The sequence below is a fragment of the Microcebus murinus genome, chromosome 2 (assembly GCF_040939455.1).
Source record: "Microcebus murinus isolate Inina chromosome 2, M.murinus_Inina_mat1.0, whole genome shotgun sequence".
Taxonomy (NCBI): Eukaryota; Metazoa; Chordata; class Mammalia; order Primates; family Cheirogaleidae; genus Microcebus; species Microcebus murinus.
Window position 1 is genome coordinate 99,395,804 of NC_134105.1, and position 20,919 is coordinate 99,416,722.

The 20,919-nt window shown below is 45.0% G+C and overlaps 1 protein-coding gene, 1 long non-coding RNA gene and 1 pseudogene across 3 annotated transcripts; 1 reads left to right on the top strand and 2 right to left on the bottom strand.

The window, feature by feature from the left end:
• Positions 1-4,203: 4,203 nt before the first annotated feature.
• LOC105872979 (small ribosomal subunit protein uS5 pseudogene) lies at positions 4,204-5,154 on the bottom strand (annotated as a pseudogene).
• Positions 5,155-10,063: 4,909 nt separating this feature from the next.
• On the bottom strand, positions 10,064-14,860 carry LOC105872983 (uncharacterized). Its single transcript, XR_012918151.1, has 4 exons — positions 14,405-14,860; positions 12,897-13,152; positions 11,974-12,210; positions 10,064-10,434 (listed from the first exon to the last, which is right to left on the bottom strand). It is a non-coding gene; the product is annotated as an uncharacterized LOC105872983 (long non-coding RNA).
• Positions 14,861-14,892: 32 nt separating this feature from the next.
• Positions 14,893-20,801, top strand: CA14 (carbonic anhydrase 14). 2 transcript variants are annotated; one of them, XM_076000080.1, is made up of 11 exons: positions 14,896-15,072; positions 17,105-17,125; positions 18,037-18,216; positions 18,575-18,717; positions 18,930-19,025; positions 19,203-19,269; positions 19,454-19,611; positions 19,706-19,823; positions 20,042-20,062; positions 20,167-20,251; positions 20,374-20,801. In XM_076000080.1, the coding sequence occupies exons 1-11, from the start codon at positions 15,018-15,020 to the stop codon at positions 20,438-20,440; spliced, it is 1,011 nt and encodes a 336-aa protein (XP_075856195.1). In that variant the 5' UTR covers positions 14,896-15,017; the 3' UTR covers positions 20,441-20,801. The 2 variants fall into 2 exon arrangements, with proteins under 2 accessions (XP_012622903.2, XP_075856195.1); XM_012767449.3 differs by lacking the exon at positions 20,042-20,062 and having other exon boundaries at positions 14,893-15,072.
• The last annotated feature ends 118 nt before the right edge of the window (positions 20,802-20,919 follow it).

Genomic DNA, 20,919 nt, shown 5'->3' on the forward strand with positions numbered 1-20,919 from the left:
ATTGTTTTAAGTGTCTAAATTTGATGTTGTTATGCAGCAACAAGTAGTCGGAACAACTCGCTAGCACACATTTTTCTGATTTTAAAAAGTGTCCTTGGCCGGGCGCTGTGGCTCACGCCTGTAATCCTAGCTCTTTTTTTTTTTTTTTTTTTTTTGAGACAGTCTCGCTTTCTTGCCTAGGCTAGAGTGAGTGCCGTGGCGTCAGCCTAGCTCACAGCAACCTCAAACTCCTGGGCTCAAGCGATCCTCCTGCCTCAGCCTCCCGAGTAGCTGGGACTACAAGCACGAGCCACCATGCCCGGCTGATTTTTATATATATATTAGTTGGCCAATTAATTTCTTTCTATTTTTATGGTAGAGACGGGGTCTCACTCAGGCTGGTTTCAAACTCCTGACCTCGAGCAATCCGCCCGCCTCGGCCACCCAGAGTGCTAGGATTACAGGCGTGAGCCACCGCGCCCGGCCTTGTAATCCTAGCTCTTGGGAGGCCGAGGCGGGCGGATTGCTCAAGGTCAGGAGTTCAAAACCAGCCTGAGCAAGAGCGAGACCCCGTCTCTACTATAAATAGAAAGAAATTAATTGGCCAACTGATATGTATATAAAAAATTAGCCGGGCATGGTGGCGCATGCCTGTAGTCCCAGCTACTCGGGAGGCTGAGGCAGAAGGATCGCTCGAGCCCAGGAGTTTGAGGTTGCTGTGAGCTAGGCTGATGCCATGGCATTCACTCTAGCCTGGACAACAAAGGGAGACTCTGTCTCAAAAAAAAAAAAGTGTCCTTTTTGTTCTATGATATAACAGATGATATTCTGTTCTTTTTAGTTTTGCTTATGCTGTTTTACTACCTCATCCAAAACAATTTTCCCTCCTCTGAATTCTCAATACTTATTAAATGTTCTACTCATTTAGCATTTATCCTGTGCTGCCTTGCAACATCCCATAATATTATTGAATTCTGCTTCCTCCCAATCAGATTGGAATTTCCTAGAGAGAATCCAAGTCAGTAACTTGGTTTTCTCTGGTATCACTCATAGGATATGGCACATTGCTCAGCATAGAATGGGTACTTAAGATATGTTTAATAATTTATTATATCTCAAATAAGTCCCAGGTAGTAGTTTATTTTTTTATTTTTATTTTTTGAGACAGAGTCTCGCTTTGTTGCCCAGGCTAGAATGAGTGCTGTGGCATCAGCCTAGCTCACAGCAACCTCAAACTCCCGGGCTCAGGCAATCCTCCTGCCTTAGCCTCCCAAGTAGCTGGGACTACAAGCATGTGCCACCATGCCTGGCTAATTTTTTCTATATATATTAGTTGGCCAATTAATTTTTTCTATTTATAGTAGAGACAGGGTCTCGCTCTTGCACAGGCTGGTTTCGGAACTCCTGACCTCGAGCTATCAGCCCACCTCGGCTTCCCAGAGTGTTAGGATTACAGGCGTGAGCCACTACGTCCAGCCCCAGCTAGTGGTTTAAATTCATACTTCCACTAGGAAATAAAGAATTTGGTTGATGCTTTCTTGGGGAATAGGCAATAGAGTATGAGTTAAGGATAACCGCAGACTGCTGTTCCTCTTAACTTTCCCTTTTCCAAGCTAGTAAATTTGCAGTTTATAGATCAAGCTAAGCCAGTGCAACTGATGCACTTTCTGCAGAGTTCAGACTGATTTGGAACCACCAGAAATCATTCCTACCCACATCTTTGAGAAATTCTGTCCCAAAAAACCATCCAACAGAGTCACTACTGCTCCCCTTAGCACCAGGATAGATGATCAATAGTGAGAACAACAACAATTCCTTATGCCCACTGTGCTGATATCCTTCAGGAACCTTCTTGGTCAACAGTCTTTAAGGCAAAGTAGGTTTTTATGTTTGTACAGGACCTTAGAGTTAGGAGATATATGTCTATTTATTTATTTATTTATTTAGAGATAGAGTCTTGCTATCACTCTGGATGGAGTGCAGTGGCATCACTGTAGCTCACAGCAACCTCAGACTCCTGGGCTCAAGCAATCCTCTTGCCTCAGCCTCATAAGTAGCTAGGAATACAGGTGTGCACCATGATACTAATTTTTCTATTATTAGTAGAGATGGAGTCTCATTCTTGCTCAGGCTGGTCTCGAACTCCTGAGCTCAAGTAATCCTCCAGTCTTGGCTGAGCGTGATGGCTCATGCCTGTAATCCTAGCACTCTGGGAAGCTGAGGCAGGTGGATCGCTCAAGGTCAGGAGTTTGAAACCAGCCTGAGCAAGAGCAAGACCTCATCTCTACTAAAAATAGAAAGAAATTAATTGGCCAACAACAACTATATATATATATATATATATATATATATATATATATATATATATATATAAAATGAGCCAGGCATGGTGGCACATGCCTGTCGTCCCAGCTATTCAGGAGGCTGAGGCAGAAGGATTGCTTGAGCCCAGGAGCTTGAGGTTGCTATGAGCTAGGCAGACACCACAGCTCTCTAGCCCAGGCAACAGAGTGAGACTCTGTCTCAAAAAAAAAAAAAAAAAGAAAAAGAAAGAAATTCTCCCACCTTGGCCTCCTGGAGTGTTAAGATTACAGGCTTGAGCCACCTTCACCCAGCCTATATATTTATCTGTATATTCCATCTATAGATCTAGAGTGAGTTACTCTTACAAAGAAAAAGACTGAATTTTATTGAGGTTAAGTGGTGAGGTAAGTACAAAGATGGCCATCAATAATTTCTCCCATCCTGTGCACACATGGCACTCTTCCCATCAAAAGGTAGAATCTGTTTCTTCTCCCCCTTTTTTTGCTTTATTTTATTTTATTTTTTAATTTTCTTTTACTTTATCTTTTTTCTTTTTTTAAATTTTTTTTTTATTTCTTTATTTTTTTTTCCATTTTCAGTTGGCCAATTAACTTTTTTTTTTTTTTTCAGTAGAGACAGGGTCTCGCTCTTGCTCAGGCTGGTCTTGAACTCCTGAGCTCAAACCATCCACCCACCTCGGCCTCCCAGAGAGCTAGGATTATCGGATTACAGGCGTGAGCCACCAAGCCCCCAGCCTTCTTTTTTTTTTTTTTTTTTTTTTAATTTCTTAGCACACATCACACCTGGGAATGTTTCTCCTCCCCTTGAATCTGGGCTGGCATTGTGACTTGCTTTCACCAATAGAATGTAGGAGAAATAACACTGTGCCAGTTCTGGGTCTAGTGGACCTTAAAAGACCTGGCAGTTTCTGTTTTGTTCTTTTGGGAGACAGTTCTCATATATAGAAGTTCAACTACCCTAAGCCATTATATCTTTCACTGAAGAAAGAGAAAGGCCCCGGGGAATGAGACACTACAAAGGGAGAGAGAGACCAGACATCCCCTAGCTGTCCCAGCCACATCCCCTAGCTGTCCCGGTGCAGGGACCAACCATGCAAGTGAAGCCATCTTGAGTCCTCCAGCCCTTTGTCGAGCTGCCCCAGACAACACTATGTGGAATAGAGATGGGCTATTTCACCATGCCTTGCCCAAATTTCAGAATCTTGAGTAAATAAAACATGGTTCTTGTTTTAAACTATTCAATTTTGAGATAGTTTGTTAGCTACTAAGAGATAATTAAACAATAACAGCAAAAGATAACTAAAACAAGGGATATACCAAAGGTCCTATAACTAGTAATTTGTAAAGATGAATCTCAAATCCAGTTCCTCAGATAAAAGTTCAGTCTTTTTTCCAAAAGTGACCATTATAATCCTGTTTAATTCATGAGTACCAAAAATGTTCTGCTCCCTAAAATATCATTCTTACTTCCTATTGATGCTCAAAATGCCATAAATAGGTATTCAATCTTATGATCCTTATTGAGATATAAAAACTCCTGGGTAACTAGTAAGTATACTTTATTATTTTATTAAACCTTAGTTAAAGATATTTATCAGACTTTGTTAGAAAAGATTCTAATCAGTACCATGAGAACTATAAAATGATTGAACTACTCCACATTTTCTAGCTTTTCTCCAGTCCCATTCTTTCTTTATTTTGGTATCCTCTTCTGTGGAGAGATTGTCCATAAATGATGAAGTGAGGAGGCCTACATATTTTTACAATAAACCCTTAATATTCTCATATGAATACAAAATTCTGGGGAATATCTGCAAAAATTTAAAATTCTAGGTTGAGCTTTCCCAGTTTGAATCACCTCTCTGTGAACTAAGGGAGTGCAAAGTAGTTTTTTTTTAACAGACTTAATTTCACTTTATTTTTCTCATATAAAAATGCTATGTGGTAGCCACAGCTGGAGCCTGGGTCCTCTGCACAGAGACTCTGGTGTGGGTCTTGACAAGATGGTCGGTGAATTCCTGGTAGGGAGACTTGGTGAATACTGTCTCTTTCCGAAGGTCAGGAGTCTTGGAGATGGCATCGAAGGTAGCCTTTGCGAAGTTGCCCAGGGTGGCAGTGCAACCCCTGGCTGAAGTGTAGCAGTCATCGATACCAGCCATCATCAGCAGCTTCTTGGGCACAGGGGCTGAGACAATGCCAGTTCCTCTAGGGGCAGGGATGAGACGCACCAGCACAGAGCCACAGCGGCCTGTCACTTTGCAAGGAACAGTGTGGGGCTTGCCGATCTTGTTCCCCCAGTAACCTCTCCGCACGGGAACTATGGAGAGCTTGGCCAGGATGATGGCCCCTCGGATGGCAGTGGCTACCTCCTTGGAGCACTTGACACCTAGACCAACGTGGCCATTGTAGTCCCCGATGGCAACAAACGCCTTGAACCTGGTCCGCTGGCCAGCGCGGGTCTGCTTTTGCACTGGCATGATCTTCAAAACCTCATCTTTGAGAGACGCTCCCAGGAAAAAATCAATGATCTCAGACTCCTTGATAGGCAAGGAGAACAGATAGATCTCCTTCAGGGATTTGATCTTCATGTCCTTAACCAGGCGGCCCAGCTTGGTCACGGGCATCCACTCCTTATCCTCGGCCTTGCCTCCGCGAGCTCCGCGACCTCGGCCCCCGCCCCGACCACGGCTGCGACCACGGCCACGAATGCCGCTGCCGAAGCCTCCACGGAAGCCGCCGTGGCCTCCCATTCCAGGGCCCCCGGGGCCTCCGGGCCCTCCCGCTGCACCGGCGTCATCTGCCATTTGGTGTTTTCCCAGAGAAGAAGCCAAAGTAGTTTTAATGTTAGCCAAAGTCAAACAAAATTAGAAGAGTAAGTCTCCTAGAAATAAATCCATATTGCAATATCAAATAGAAATGATTTAAGGATTTTGCATTCTAAGGATTATTACATCACTGTGTTTATCCAGTAGCACAGATAATATTATAAATAGTTGCCTTAAAATAAATTTGTAACTTTGGTACCAAGGTTACTTTCAAAAAATAACTTGATTTTGCTATATCTCAAAAAAAAAAAAAAAACAAAAAAATAAATAACTTGAAACTTCTGGTTAAACATGGAGAATTTAGGCCGGGCACCGTGGCTCACGCCTGTAATCCTAGCACTCTGGGAGGCCAAGGCGGGCGGATTGTTCAAGGTCAGGAGTTCAAAACCAGCCTGAGCAAGAGCAAGACCCCGTCTATTATAAATAGAAAGAAATTAATTGGCCAACTAATATATATAGAAAAAATGAGCCAGGCATGGTGGCACATGCCTGTAGTCCCAGCTACTCGGGAGGCTGAGGCAGCAGGATTGCTTGAGCCCAGGAGTTTGAGGTTGCTGTGAGCTAGGCTGACGCCACGGCACTCACTCTAGCCTGGGCAACAAAGCGAGACTCTGTCTCAAATAAAAAAATTTTTTGAAGGAATCTGTAAACCTGATGAACAATGTAGAAATGCTGCTTCTTTATGTCTGATGTTTTCCTTCTTGAGAAGAGAACTCAATTAGTGTAACTGGGGCTCTCGCAGCCCTTTGTTATCCACTCTAAGCGGACTGTTCCACTCACCTCCATCCTCCTTGCTCTTGGGAAGAGAAGCCTGCCCATGAGAACTGCACACTGAGGTCTGCCTCAGTCCAGCCACCTGATTCTGGGGTATAGTCAGCAGGCTCACTGACTCTCATAGGAACCTGCATCCTCCAATCTGATCTCTAACAATAATAAAGGTGATACGTTGACCTCAATATTTACTTTTTGCTTGATTTTTCAATGTGCTCAGGACCTTTGAACAAAGAAAGAATGCTATTATTGAGGTCGCCTTCAGAGATACCAATAAACTACAGTTATGTATCTTAGCAGAGAGGGGAAATTCGAAACCTAACTGCCTGCAGGAGGTTAAGAGACAAACCGAAATGTAGGTTCTACATTTATAATGTAGAACCTACAAAGACTCTGAATTTGGAGGCACTAAGAACACTTAAAGACAAGGGTGAGGGTAAGGCTAAGACAGAAGATTGGTTGAAGTTCATATTAAAAGCAGCTAAATCCTCTTCCCTACTCTGGCCTACATAGGTCAAAATAAAGTTACTCTAAACTCAGAAACACTAGGCATAACTAACGCCAAGTTAGATGTAATGAAAACTGGCAGAAAATGTAAAAATCCATATTTCAAATAATGAGACCCCCTCCCCAAAACCAACTCTCCTTCATTCATCTTACAATTGAGTGTACCTTCAGGTAAAAAGTTAGAATTTTCTTCTCTGGAGAAGTTGACCAACTAAGATACAAGCTCAGAGACACTGACAAATGGTAGGAAATGGCCATATCCCCTCACCATGCAGTCTACCAGTCCATGAGCTTCCACACACGACTACACACACATTTTAAGTGCCTTACTCTTAAATGTGAATGGATAGGTAAGGATCACCAAATATTTTAGAAAGAACTTCCACATAAAAGCAGAAACCAAAGATAAACATATTAAAAAAAGGAACTCAGTCTAGGAGGCCGAGGCGAGCTGATTGCTCAAGGTCAGGAGTTCAAAACCAGCCTGAGCAAGAGCGAGACCCTGTCTCTACTATAAATACTATAAATAGAAAGAAATTAATTGGACAACTAAAATATATAGAAAAATTAGCCGGGCATGGTGGCACATGCCTGTAGTCCCAGCTACTCGGGAGGCTGAGGCAGTAGGATTGCTTGAGCCCAGGAGTTTGAGGTTGCTGTAGGCTAGGCTGACGCCACGGCACTCAGTATAGCCTGGGCAACAAAATGAGACTCTGTCTCAAAAAGAAAAAAGGAACTCAGAGGAAACAGAGATAAAGCAGGGAGCAGAAGAAAATAACAATAATAATAATTAACCACTAAGTTAATATCATTAAAGTTACATTAAAAAAAGAAGAAATGCTAGGCTGCGGGCAGTAATCCCAGCACTCCAGGAGGCCAAGGCAGGAGGATTGCTTGAGCTCAGGAGTTCGAGACCAGCCTGAGCAAGAGCGAGACTCCATCTCTGAAAATAGAAAAATTAGCCAGACGCAGTGGCTCATGCCTATAGTCTCAGCTACTTGGGAGGCTGAGGCAAGAGGATCGCTTGAGTCCATGAGTTTAAGGTTGCAGTGAGCTATGATGACACCACTGTGCTCTATCCAGGGGGACAGAGCGAGACTCTGTCTCAAAAAAAAAAAAATGCTATAGAAAGAACTTTGATAGAAGCTTATGAAAATTAAAAATATGAATGCAGAACTTAATAATTAAATTAAGGAAGTGGGAAATAAAGTTGAGGAAATCTCCATGAAAGTAGAACAAAAAGAAATGGAAAAAGGAAAGAAAAGTTAAGGACATTAGAGATCACTCCAGAATATTCAACATACAATTAGCAGTAGTTCCAGATAAAGACAACATAGAAAATAAAATTGTCAAAGACTTATTATGAAGGCCGGGTACAGTGGCTCACACCTGTAATCCTAGCACTCTGGGAGGCTGAAGCAGGCGGATAGCTTGAGGTCAGGAGTTTGAAAGCAGCCTGAGCAAGAGCGAGACCCTGTCTCTACTAAAAATAGAAAGAAATTAATTGACCAACTAAAAATATATATACAAAAAATTAGCCGGGCATGGTGGTGCATGCCTGTAGTCCCAACTACTGGGGAGGCTGAGGCAGAAGGATCACTTAAGCTCAGGAGTTTGAGGTTGCTGTGAGCTATGAGGAAACCACCGCTCTCTAGCTCAGGTGACAGAGTAAGACTCTGTCTCAAAAAAACAAATAAGAGGCGCTCACGCCTAGCACTCTGGGAGGCTGAGGCGGGCAGATTGCTCAAGGTCAGGAGTTCGAAACCAGCCTGAGCAAGAGCGAGACCACCGTCTCTACTATAAATAGAAATAAATTAATTGGCCAACTAATATATATATATATATGTATGTATATATAAAATTAGCCGGGCATGGTGGTGCCTGCCTGGAGTCCCAGGTACTCGGGAGGCTGAGGCAGAAGGATTACTTGAGTCCAGGAGTTTGAGGTTGCTGTGAGCTAGGCTGACGCCAGGGCACTCACTATAGCCTGGGCAACAAGTGAGACTGTCTCAAAAACAAAACAAAACAAAACAAAAACAAATAAGCAAACAATAAATAAATAAATAAAGTTTTGCAAGAAAGGAAACCTCATAATACACTCCTTGGATAACTATATTAAGAGGTTGAGGCTAGGAGAAGTATGTGTCAGGAAAGAAATGTTGTGTGAAAGAAATAAAGCTTCATTTTTCATAAACATGTTTTTGAAAACATACTTCATAGCAGTATAAACATGTTTTTGGAAATTTAAGTTAAATACTAGTAGAAACAGTTAAAAAGTTGCAGTGATTGTCTCTAGGAAGTAGGATTTAGATGTAGGAAGAATAAAATGGTTCATTACAGCCTTTGTTAATCTATTGGACTTTTTAAACTATATACCTCTACTACTTTGATAAAAAATTAAACTTAAAAATAACATGAAATAACTAACTGCTAACTTGTGGACTTTCCACAAACAAAATATAGTCAGTAGACCAACAGTCTTTCAACTAATAGCTGCTTTTCTAATTCTGTGATGAAAGACAAGAATACAGTTATATCTATTTATATAGAAATTTAGCATACCAAATCCAAACTTACACAATTATAAGATAGAAAACTTATTCAATGCACAATACCTGTTGACATGATTTTGGTGTACACCTCTGCCATATGTTTTAGTAATTATGTTCCCCTGCTTCTTTACTTATTAATACAGATTAGATTTTTTTTTTTTGCCAAGGCTGTGTTTGTGTTTCCACTTAATTTCAGTTCAATCAAGCCAATTGCTTCCACAAAAATACCAATACAAAATCTTAGTGATTAGAGTTGAATGTCATTCTACTGAAATATTCTGAGATTTGATAGAAGTTGGATGACTATTGGTGGATTGTGATACATTAATTAAGTTTTTCTCCTGCTCAGTTATTTAAGCTGTTTTGACATACAACAGTATTTTGCACTCGTAGAAATTATTTTAGTGTCATACTTTCTCATAAAATGATGGGTTAACATGTATCTTTAAGAGCTTGCTACACTCACTAATGTAGACTTTACCTATCTTTAAGCCAAAATTTCCCCCAAATTAACTTATCTCTCACTTTATACTGAAAGACCATAAGAAGATAAGAGTCATTGTACAGAAATTTAATCACAATACAAGTGAATTTTATTTCTGCGTGATAGCTGATAGGTCACAAGGGAAAGAAAAATACTAAATTTTTGCCTAGAGGTGGAACACCAATTCTAGGGTCCTTAGTTTACGTTCCTAAAGAAAGAAGAAAAGAGTGATGACTTTGTATAAATACCATCGGAGGAGTATAACCTTTATGGAAGGCAATAAGGCAAAAAATGTAGAAAAACCCTAAAAAGTTCATATCTTAAAGTAAAACCAAAATGATAAACACCTACTTGAATGGCTGCTTTTTTTTTTTTTTTTTTTTTTTGAGACAGAGTCTCACTTTGTTGCCCAGGCTAGAGTGAGTGCCGTGGCGTCAGCCTAGCTCACAGCAACCTCATCTCCTGGGCTCAAGCGATCCTCCTGCCTCAGCCTCCCAAGTAGCTGGGACTACAGGCATGCGCCACCATGCCCAGCTAATTTTTTTTTTGTATATATATTTTAGTTGGTCAATTAATTTCTTTCTATTTATAGTAGAGATGGGGTCTCGCTCAGGCTGGTTTTGAACTCCTGACCTCGAGCAATCCGCCCGCCTATGGCCTCCCAGAGTGCTAGAATTACAGGAATAAGCCACGGTGCCTGGCCTACTATGAAGTTCTTAAGGGCAAGGATCATGTCTTATTCATTTTTGTATTTCTGTGGCATGGCATGGTACCTAGCACTGAGAAGAACTTAATATATGTTTGTAAACTAGTAAAGGAATTGCTGTAACCTCAAAGAAAAAGGTGAATGCAAAGAGTGATTCCAGATGGCTGGAATTCCTACAAAGAATGGCAAACTCCTTATTATTAATACCTCTGCTTCTCCCGTTGGTACAAGGCAGTGGTTCTCAAGTGTGGATCCTCAACCACCAGTGTCACCATCAGCTTGGGACCTGTTAGGAATACAAATGTAAGCCTAGACACACACCAGAGCCACAGAAAAAGGAACTATGGGGGTGAGGCCCAAGATCTGTATTTTAATAAGCTTTCCAGGTGATTCTGATGCACACTGACATTTGAGAACCAATGGTGTAGGAAAAAGTTCACTGGTGCCCATGTCCTTGTTCTGGTTTAGTCTAGCAGCTATATGACCAATCATGGCTAAATCCCTAAATCTCTCAAAACTCAGTTTCTACAGGGTAGGGGTTTGGAATAATGTCTGAGAGCCCTCTGCTCTAAAATTCTATAAAATAACAGAGACAGGAAGAAAGTAAATAAATGTTCCAATGACTAGATGCATTCATTCAATCAACAAATATTTATGTACCAGGCAGCATTCTGTTCATAGAAGCAATGCATGACACAAAATGAAGGCCGGCTAGCACTCTGGGAGGCTAAGGCGGGTGGATAGCTTGAGGTCAGGAGTTCAAAATCAGCCTGAGCAAGAGCAAGACCTCGTCTCTACTATAAATAGAAAGAAATTAATTGGCCAATTAATGTATATAGAAAAAATTAGCCAGGCATGGTGGCGCATGCCTGTAGTCCCAGCTACTCGGGAGGCTGAGGCAGTAGGATTACTTGAGCCCAGGAGTTTGAGGTTGCTGTGAGCTAGGCTGACTCCTAGGCACTCACTCTAGCCTGGGCAACAAAGCAAGACTGTGTCTCCAAAAAAAAAAAAAAAAAAAAAATGAAGGCCGGATGTGGTGGCTCATGCCTGTGATCCCAGCACTTTGGGAGGCTAAGGCAGGAGGATTGCTTAAGCCTAGAAATTCAAAGTTACAGTAAGCTACAATCAGGCCACTGCACTCCAGTCTAGGTGACAGAGTGAGACCCTAAGACCCAGTCTCTTAACCACTTTGGTACGCCGCTCACCAGCCTCGAAATCTTGCCCACAGCTGGCACTCATAGTCCCCACGATAGTTTGTGCTGTGCATTGATGACGAATCTGTTTTGCTCTTGTGTGATGAGGAAAGCTTTAAAGCACTGAAAGCTTGTTTTACTTTACAGGCAGCTTTACTTGTAATGTAAATCAGAATAGGTAACATATACATATATGTTTTCATTACATTATTTTTAAATGTTCACAATTTTATTTTGATAAATGAAAAATTAGAAAAGTCATATCACGACTGTCGGCTAAAGTCAATGCCCGGCTGTGCGCATTCATCTGTGGCTGTCAACTATAGTCGATGCTCGTACTGAAGTGGTGAAAAAAAAAACAAAACCTAAAATATTGCAATTTATCCTTTATAAGTAAATGAGTTACAATATTTCAAACCACAAGCTTTTACCTGTCCTCTGTTTACAAGATTCTCATACTGTATCTGTTGTGTAATGTGAACTGGAAAAGTGAGAAATGATCCAAGGAGTGCTGACCACCCTCCTCCCCTAAATTATTTTGACTTATTTCTTATAAACACTTTTGAGTTTGCTTAAGGGGCTTCAGTACCAATGTGTTGGAAGACAAGCATGTGATAAATGCGATTACCTACCGAACTAGAACACCTCTGGGTCTCTATTACTTCATGGCACACGGCTTGTTCTTCTAGGAAATCTCATTCCATCTAATCTTGTCTCCTCACGGATCCTCTCTTCTCGGCAATTAGTTATCCGCAGTACTGGAGCTTGAGTAAGTTCCTGTGTGACCATGCTTGTTCCCTTTTGATCTTCCCTTCTTTATTGAACTCTCATTTACTCCACCACACAAACGCAGAGCACTTAGTGGGTTCCTGTAATGCGTTTTAGACTAGTGAGTTTAAATATCTAGGTTAAGACCTTTTAAGAAAACACTAAACAAAAAAGTCACCACACTGGGACACTTTTGATTCTGACTTATTCAAGTTTCAGTGCATTTGCAAGGACAGGAGATGGCGCCAGAAGGCAGTGGAATACTTGGTTTTGGTTTTAAGAGTTTTAGCCAACCCCCAGTGAGAAAAAAAGCTTGAGAGGGAGAAGTCAGAACTGAAACAAAGGTGCCAGAGTTTGAGTAAGAAACAAAGAAAGAGGGGGAGTGAGGATTTTGTCACTTTTTTATTTTAACTTATATATAAGGGTCCTCTTGACACCTACTCCAAATCAGCATGGCTAGAAAGCAACAACACAAATAACTACAGCAAAGCCAAAGAATAAATAAAGTCAATCCCCAGAGAACGGTGCTTGCCTCCTCTCTCCCTCTTTCTTAGAAAACAGGGCCTTTGTCCATTTGGGAAGCACAAAGGCCTGGAGGATCCCAGAATCAGGGAAGTGTTGATCTGAGGCTAAGCTATCTTTGTGAAAGAATGTTCAACTGTTTAGGCAAAATCCCAAATCCCACCAGCAGGGAAATACTTCCCAGAAGGAATCACACACAAAAATGTTTCAATAAAATTTTTAAATTCATAGAGGAGCCGGGAGGTGGCGCTGGGCAAGAGATTACCTGCCTTGGGAGTCTGAATCCTCAGCCCCTGTGGCTCCAGGGAACTCTGTCCTGGCAGAGGTCATTCTGTCCAGACGTCTTCTTTCCTACTAGACCTCTTCTTTCATACCAAGCTATCTCTGCCTTCTTTCTTTTTTTCTGTTCCTTTGTGTTAACTACCCTGATTCCGCAGAAGTCCAATTTATACTTTAAGCCTTTTATTCTTCTTAGATGGGATGGATGGAGCTTTGGAGGAACCTCAAAACACAAAACTTTCCTGTAGGGGAAAAATAATTCGGAGGGTGATAAGAGAATAAAAAAGGAAATGACATCTGCAAAATAGCTTTGCTTTGCAGATCAATCACAGGGGACAGAAAGGCATGGTGAGTGCCTGTCTCTGCAGGAGCTGATGATCCAGCACATGCATTATTCTGTTCATTTGGCTTTTATCCTGCTCCCTTATTTAGCTTCTGCTCCCTTTGTTTGGCTATTTATTGCTACTCAGCAGGAGCAAGGAGGGCAGAGGGAGCTCAAATGGGTGCATCCTCCCGGCTGGTAACTCTGGTGAAGAGCATGGAGGAGAAGGAGGTTTTATGTCTGGCTTCAAATTATCTGTGGGTTTCACATTCTCTAATGAGGGATTTAGGATGTACATTCCAATCGGGATTTCTAGGCCCATTGGGGAGCACACACCAGCCCACATTCCTGAGACGCGCAGCCTCAATGCTCCATTGGCCCAGCTCTTTGGTGGCAGGTTTCACTCAGTTCCACTTGTCCTGCATTGGCCCTTTGTTAGGCAGGAGGGAAGACCCTGGGCCCCGCTTCCATCTGGATCACATGGTCTCTCTCTCTCTCTCTCTCTCTCTCTCTCTCTCTCTCTCTCTCTCTCTCGTCCCTCCCCTCTCCTTCTCTGGAGTCCGCCTTTTTCTGCTGGTGGAAGTGATTGTGACTAAAGTCTCCCCATCTTTCTTCCTGCCCCGGCCTCTCTGCCAGGGGTCAGTGTCCTCTTCAGTGACAAAAGCCGCCCTAGATCTGTGCTCCCTGGGGAGGGAGGTGGCTGGGTCTGGCAGTCAGAGCCGCTGTCTCTCCATGGTGCTGCTGCAGCCCCTCCCCCGCTGGACACACAAATGGGCTTTATCCAGCAAACAAAACCGCCCCCCTTCAGGCCACATAGGCACGTGGACCCAGGCCTCACCGTGGGAAGGGGGTGGTGACAGGCACAAGAGAAGAGATCGCTCCAGACAAGTCCTCCTTGCCTCATTTCTCTTCTTATTTTCCACAAAGTATGTTTTAGTCCTTGAATTCCCACCCCTCGCCTGCACCTTGAGTCCCCAACTCCTTGTTATATATCTGAGAACTCTGGACTCCTCCTATTATATCCGGGCAGCTCAGATTCTACAGGGGATCGGAAACAGGTCACCCCACCTTTCCCCCCAAGGAGCTGCTCCTCAGAGAAAACAGCGGGGAGAATACAGTGTTCTCTGGAGGGCACAGGAATGGACCCCAAAGCCCCCCTTCCTTGCCCTCACCTGCTCCAGGGGACACCCGTCTGAGCGGCGGCGGTGTGAATAGCAGAGGAGGGAAGAGTTCACTCCAGCTGGGCTCCTGAGCCAGGGCCAGGGCTCCGGTGAAACCCGTGGAGCTCCAGATCCTAGTGGGGCCATCCTGCATACCTAATCGGCTATTTAAGGAGCTGCTCACTAGCAGCCCAGGCGGCCCCCCCTCCCCACATACACCCGTCCAGAGCCACCTTAAAAGCAGGAGGCAGTTGTGAAGTCGCTGGCCAGCAAGTGGAGTGAAGACTGCAGAGGGAGATAGAGACAGGGCAGAGAGAGGGAGAGGCAGCAGGAGATTTGTCCTGGGGACCTAGAAATCCACAGTACCCTACTAAAAACCAAATCCCCTGGAAGTACACAGACAGAGACAGCAAGAGAAAAAGAGATAAATACACTCAACGCCAGAAACTCTCCTCTCTCTCTCTCTCTCTCCCCCATCTCTCTCTCTCTCTCTCTCTCTCTCTCTCTCTCTCTCTCTCTCTCTCTCTCTCTCTCTCTCTCTCTCTCTCTCTCTCTCTCCCCCCTGCCTCCCCTAGTCCTCTAGTCCCTAAACTCCCAGTCCCCTGTTGCCCCTTCCTGGGATACCATGTTGTTCTTCGCCCTCCTGCTAGAGGTGATTTGGATCCTGGCTGCAGATGGGGGTAGGTACACTGGATGTCTCTGCGTGGATGTGTGCTGATGTCCACATGTCGCTATGTGTGTTTAATGGGGGGGAGGAAAGGTATAAAAGGAAGCCTAGAGGCTGGAATAATAGGCTCGAAAAGAGAGTGTGGAGACCACTTCCCTGCTTTTCTCTTTGCCTTCCCAGCCTTGCAGTTACTGGGGATGGGGGAGAACAAGCTCCGGGTAGGGCAGGGTATATACACACACAAGTGCTGGAATCTCTTTGCAGGCTACGGATTTTCTCCAGAGCTCTTTCCCCCTCTGCCCTGGTCTCATGCAGCCCTCCTGGCTTGCTTTATTTACGAACTGCTCCAGTTAGGGAGTCAAAGAGGCCTGGATTGAAAGGCTAGAGAGCTGCTTGGGGTGGGGGGAGCATACCCCCTACACCTCCTGCCCGACTTAGACCCTGATCTCCAGTGGATCCCCTCATGGCCAAGGGTCCCTCTTGATCCTAAACTAACTTCCCAGTTTTCCCCTGAAAGCAGTAGCAATCATGTCAATATTTGTTTGGTACTTTATAGTTTACAAAGGACTTCCAGGAGCTTCCAGGAGATGAGAAAAGATTCTTGGTAGAACAGGCTGAGGTGTTCCAGGAGTGTCCCCAGGGACCCTTACACCTCATTTTTGTGTTTCCCGTGCCTAGCACAGTGGCCAGCACATAATAGGTGTGTAATTGAGGTCTGTTGGAAGAACGGGGTGAGGGGGGTGTCCAGAGAGCAGATGGGGAAGGAAGAGAGGGTGATGTGGGGTGTTGGGGGGGCAGGAAGTGGGAGCCAAATGGAGAGTAGCAAATCTCATCTGAGGAAACAAAAAAAAATAGGTAAAAGATGTAGAATCAGTGTGCTGAGGATTTGATGGGAGGGAAAGGGTGGCTTCACAGAACCAGGGAACTCCAGTTGTTGGGGTGTCCCACAGAGCTAGAAAACCAGAGGCTGCCTCCAGCCCTCCCTTAGGCTGCTTTTCAGACTTGTCCAAACCTAGGAGTGGGCCAGCAGAATAGATCAAGGATGAGATCCAGGATATCTTACAAGGCGGAGGAACTTAAAGGCTTAAAGAAATAAGAGACAGAGGGGAAGAATTTAGGATTTTTCTCCAGAGTTTCTATCAATTTGAATATTGCAGCGAAAACCCACAAGGCCTCCCTTTTCTTCTGGAGGCCGTTTGGCCCTGGGTAGGGGCTGGACCAGCAGACCCCCAGCCTTTCAGCCAGAGACCGGACTGCATGAGAGCCTGGCATGTGACCCAGCTGGCAGCTCCCTTTTCTACACACAATGCTTCACTGTCATCCTGCCCCTGCTGGCCTGGCTGCCTGTGCTCACCCACCATTCTCAATCTAGAGTAGACCCTGCCCCGACTCCCCTCTTCCCTAGCCATCCGGGAATGTAGGGAGCAGAAGCTCCTGGTTACAAGGGGTTTCCTCTAGAGCTACTAGGACCAGAAAGGAAGAACTTAAATACTAACTTACAATTCAGTGGCTTGATTCATACATTGCTTCAAAGCAAAGGAGTAATCCCCTTTCCCCCCTCAGCAGTCCCCCTGTGTCTGTGTGTGGGCATGCTCACACACACTCTCGCTGAACTTCTTTCCCCTTCCCTCTTTCTAGTCCCTTTCCTCCAAACCCTTTGCCCACACCCTCACCCCAACCCACTCCAATCTTCTAAGTGTTAGATTGACTTGGCACAGGTTAGAGAAGAGTAATGGCTGGGCCAACAGCACATTTGGATCCAGGTTAATTTTAGTCTCCCAGCTTTCTCTCTTTTCATTCCTCCTCCCCTTTGTCCTTTAGCAAGCACAAGCACAGCCTGGCTAGGGATTTTAAATAGCCGCCCCCCACCACCACCTTTCCATGGAGGTGTCCAGTTTCAGGGCTTCCTTTGGGAAGTGCCTGAGTAGAGGGAGGAGGGGGAGCCGAGAGGGAGGTGGAGCTAGAGTTCCAAGGGAGGGGAGAGTTTAGGCCAGGGCACTGCCCCAGGCTGTGCTGGCTGTAACCCAAACTATTCTGCCTTGCAGGTCAACACTGGACATATGAGGGTGAGAGCAGAACTTGAGGCCTACTGATGCCGCTTTCACTCTGGGACCTCCTCACCTGGCAGAAAGATATGTCGTGGGTGGAGAGGTTTCCTTTAGCTTCTCACCCTAGCTGCTCTCTTTTGGGTCTCTTCATGCCCTGGGTTTCTCATACTTGGATGCTAGGTCCTGAGTAAATCCATGTAGGAATGAGGGAGCCAGAGTGGAATGGAAACCGGGTGGGGAAAAGAACTTGGAGCTTAGCTGCCTGATCTCCTTCTGGCTCTTTCTGTCCTACTCATAACCTGCATCTGGAATTGGGACAGAGCTGGAAGTCAGGGGTGAGGAAGAGGCTGGCAGGATAGTTTGTGGCCCTGGGGGAGGTGGAACTCAATTCCTATGAACTGTTGCTTTATGACTTAACTGAACTCCAGGATCCATGCAGGGCCAAGGTCTAAAGATTGTGTGAGAATAAGAAGTGAATGATGGAAAGTCAAGATATCTGAATCCCAAGGCCACTTGATAGGGGGCCCAAGGAGGCCCCCTCTCTCTAGGATTATTTTATTTCCCCTCATTTTTCTACTCCTACTCCCTAAACCCACCTCTCTGGGTATTCAGGCTTTCTATCCATCCCCTCTTCCCTTCATTTAGCTTTCTTGTTCTCAAACTAGAGGTAAGTAAAAGAGCTGCCACTCCCCATTTATCAGAATAGTTGGGGAATCATCACCGCCTCTGGGTAGGTGAGAGGAACTGCAGCATGAAGTCCAGCAGGGACTCCTACCTACCCAGCCCTGCACAACTGGGGGCTTGACCTGGGTGGAGGGAAATGCATTTATACCTCCACACAGATCTATAACTTGGTTTGGGGTGGGAGTGGGGTTGAAGGGTGGCTGGAGCAAGAGGGCAGGACCAATGTCCTTGGTAACCCCCACCAGGCCCACATGGTCAGGACCATTGGCCAGCCTCTTACCCTGAGTGTGGGAGCAATGCCCAGTCCCCCATTGACATCCAGACAGACAGTGTGACATTTGATCCTGAGTTGCCTGCTCTCCAGCCCCATGGATATGACCAGCCTGGCACGGAGCCTTTGGACCTGCACAATAATGGTCATACAGGTAAAAGCAGTTGTAGTCTCCTCCAGTTCAAATCTTAGGAGTCAGAGGAAAGAAGTAATCTCCTAACTTGTGAATAATCAGAAAGCTTCACTCATTAATTTGGAGATATGAGAATGGAGATCAGACTCCTATAGTATGATTGAGCCTGATTGGTAGGTTACTATCATAGCATTGACTTGATCTTCACTGAGACAAGGGGAGATGTGCCAGAAATGCACTGGCCTATGGGAGGAACTGGGTGCTTCTGGGGGAGGAAATTAGAAGAGGAGGGCCTGGTCTCCCAGAAAGTGATGCCAAACCAGGGGTGGGAATGTGCCCACATTCCTCCACCAACCCTAGCTTGCTCTTTTCCTCACAGTGCAACTCTCTCTGCCCCCTACCCTGTATCTGGGCGGACTGCCCCAAAAATATGTAGCTGCCCAGCTCCACCTGCACTGGGGTCAGAAAGGATCCCCTGGGGGATCAGAACACCAGATCAACAGTGAAGCCACAGCTGCCGAGGTACCAGGGAACAGAGCTTGGACTAGGACAGTGACAGGGATGATCAGTCCTGGGGAAAGGAAAGATCTGGACACTGGGAAAAGTCATACTGGAAGTATAAAGTCCAACCTTATCCTTATTACTTGCTGAGGGTGGTGGTGGTGGCAGCTTCAAGGATCAAGGTCCCAAAGGGGCTGCAGAAAAATAATTCAATTTCCTTTCCTTTCCCTCAGCTCCACATCGTCCATTATGACTCTGATTCCTATGACAGCTTGAGTGAGGCTGCTCAGAGGCCTCAGGGCTTGGCAGTCCTGGGCATCCTAATTGAGGTCAGTGGCCCCCAATTTATTCTAGGTCCTTTTCCACTTCTTCTATCAGACGTATTCTGTTGCTGGCCTCCCTCCCAAGGCAGGCAGCAATGCACCTTGACAATTTATTCTGTACATGAAATGTTTTATTCCAAACGTGGACTCATTCCAAACTCTCTCCCTTTCCTCCCCTTGCAGGTGGGTGAGACTAAGAATATAGCTTACGAACACATTCTGAGTCACTTGCATGAAATCAGGCATAAAGGTGAGCCTAAAAAACTATAGCACGAGCAAGTGAGACTAGACTTCAGAGAAACTTTCAAAAACTGACTTAAGAAGCCTTGGGAGGAGGCACTAAGTTAAGGCCAGGGAGTTTAGCTTCTGGAAGCCATGTGTATGTAAGCTAGGACACAGTGAGAGGAAGATGAGTCCTGGTCTGTTCTTCCCAGATCAGAAGACCTCAGTGCCTCCCTTCAACGTGAGGGAGCTGCTCCCCACAGAGCTTGGGCAGTTCTTCCGTTACAATGGCTCGCTCACAACTCCCCCCTGCTACCAAAGTGTGCTCTGGACAGTCTTCAGTCAAAGGGCCCAGATTTCAATGGGGCAGGTAAGTGGTGGAGAGGTGAGGTGAGAGACAGCTGTAACTTCAGACCCTTTCCCACTCCCCAAAGTGGCACTTCTCCCACTCTTCTACTCCTCAGCTGGAAAAGCTCCAGGAGACATTGTTCTCCACAGAAGAACCCTCCAAGCTCCTGGTACAGAACTACCGAGCCCCTCAGCCTCTCAATCAGCGCACGGTCTTTGCTTCTTTCATCCAAGGTGACTGTGCAGGGCTCAGAAGAGGAGATGGGAAATTGAGGGACTCAATGGCAGGACCTAGGGAGCCCCTGGGAAGGAAAAGGCTAAGAAGGGAAGGGGTTTTCAGGACTAGGTTATACTGGGAACTCCCCCCTCCTCAGTGATCTTCCCAGGCATAGCAGTGTTGCCCCCAGCTGGGATGGGGAAGTCCCACTGACCCAAGTTCTCTTCCCTTACAGTGGGATCCTTGTATACCACAGGTAAGACAGCCCTACCCAGGTACTACAAATGCTCTCAGCAAGTGGAGGAAAGGCTCGATATCTGTTAGTCCTACACTGACACCTCCCATCTTTATCTCCCCCAGGTGAAATGCTGAGTCTAGGTGTGGGAATCTTGGTTGGCTGCCTCTGCCTTCTGTTGGCTGCTTATTTCATCGCTAGAAAGATTCGGTGAGGTCCTACTTTCCATTCCTCCAGTCCTTTCTCTTCTATTAAAAAGCATTCTCTTAACCCACCTCTAATCTGCTTCACTTAGGACACCAATCATTCCCATGAACCATTCCCCTTTCCAGGAAGAAGAGGCTGGAAAACAGGAAGAGTGTGGTCTTCACCTCAGCACGAGCCACCACTGAGGCATAGAGTACCTCTCAAGATACCGTGGAGATGGATGCCTTTCCCTCACACCTATCAGGGAGCCAGAAAATACTTAGTAGGCAGACATCCCTTCTTCCTCTGGATTTCCCTGACAGAGAGGTATGAACCCAGGCTCTCATTCAAGGAGGAACAGCAGAGCCTTCAGCCTCTCAAAACATGTATGAGATCAGGAGATCCTGTGCTGGTAATGCAGAGAACACACTGTTTAGTTGTAGGGGAAGTTTGGGATGTGCCCCAAAGCCCCTCAACCTTTATGTTTCTTTCCCTAGATATTTTGCAGGATCTCCCCTTAGGAAAAAGAACTGTTAGGGTTATATATTTTTGCTCAATATATTTGGAAATCAAAGTTTCTGACTTTAATTCTGGTCTGTCCTTTAGGTCTCTTGAGGGTGGACAAGTTCCTTATCTCTCAGGTGATAGAGATGGGCGAAGGATAGAGAATAAGAAACATGGGTGATTAACTC

Coding starts and splice junctions, on each gene's coding strand:
- CA14 (XM_076000080.1), top strand. CDS start 15,018: ATGTTGTTCTTCGCCCTCCTGCTAGAGGTGATTTGGATCCTGGCTGCA. Junction 18,217..18,574: donor GCACAATAATGGTCATACAG/GTAAAAGCAGTT, acceptor TTTTCCTCACAG/TGCAACTCTCTCTGCCCCCT. Junction 19,026..19,202: donor TCCTGGGCATCCTAATTGAG/GTCAGTGGCCCC, acceptor CTCCCCTTGCAG/GTGGGTGAGACTAAGAATAT.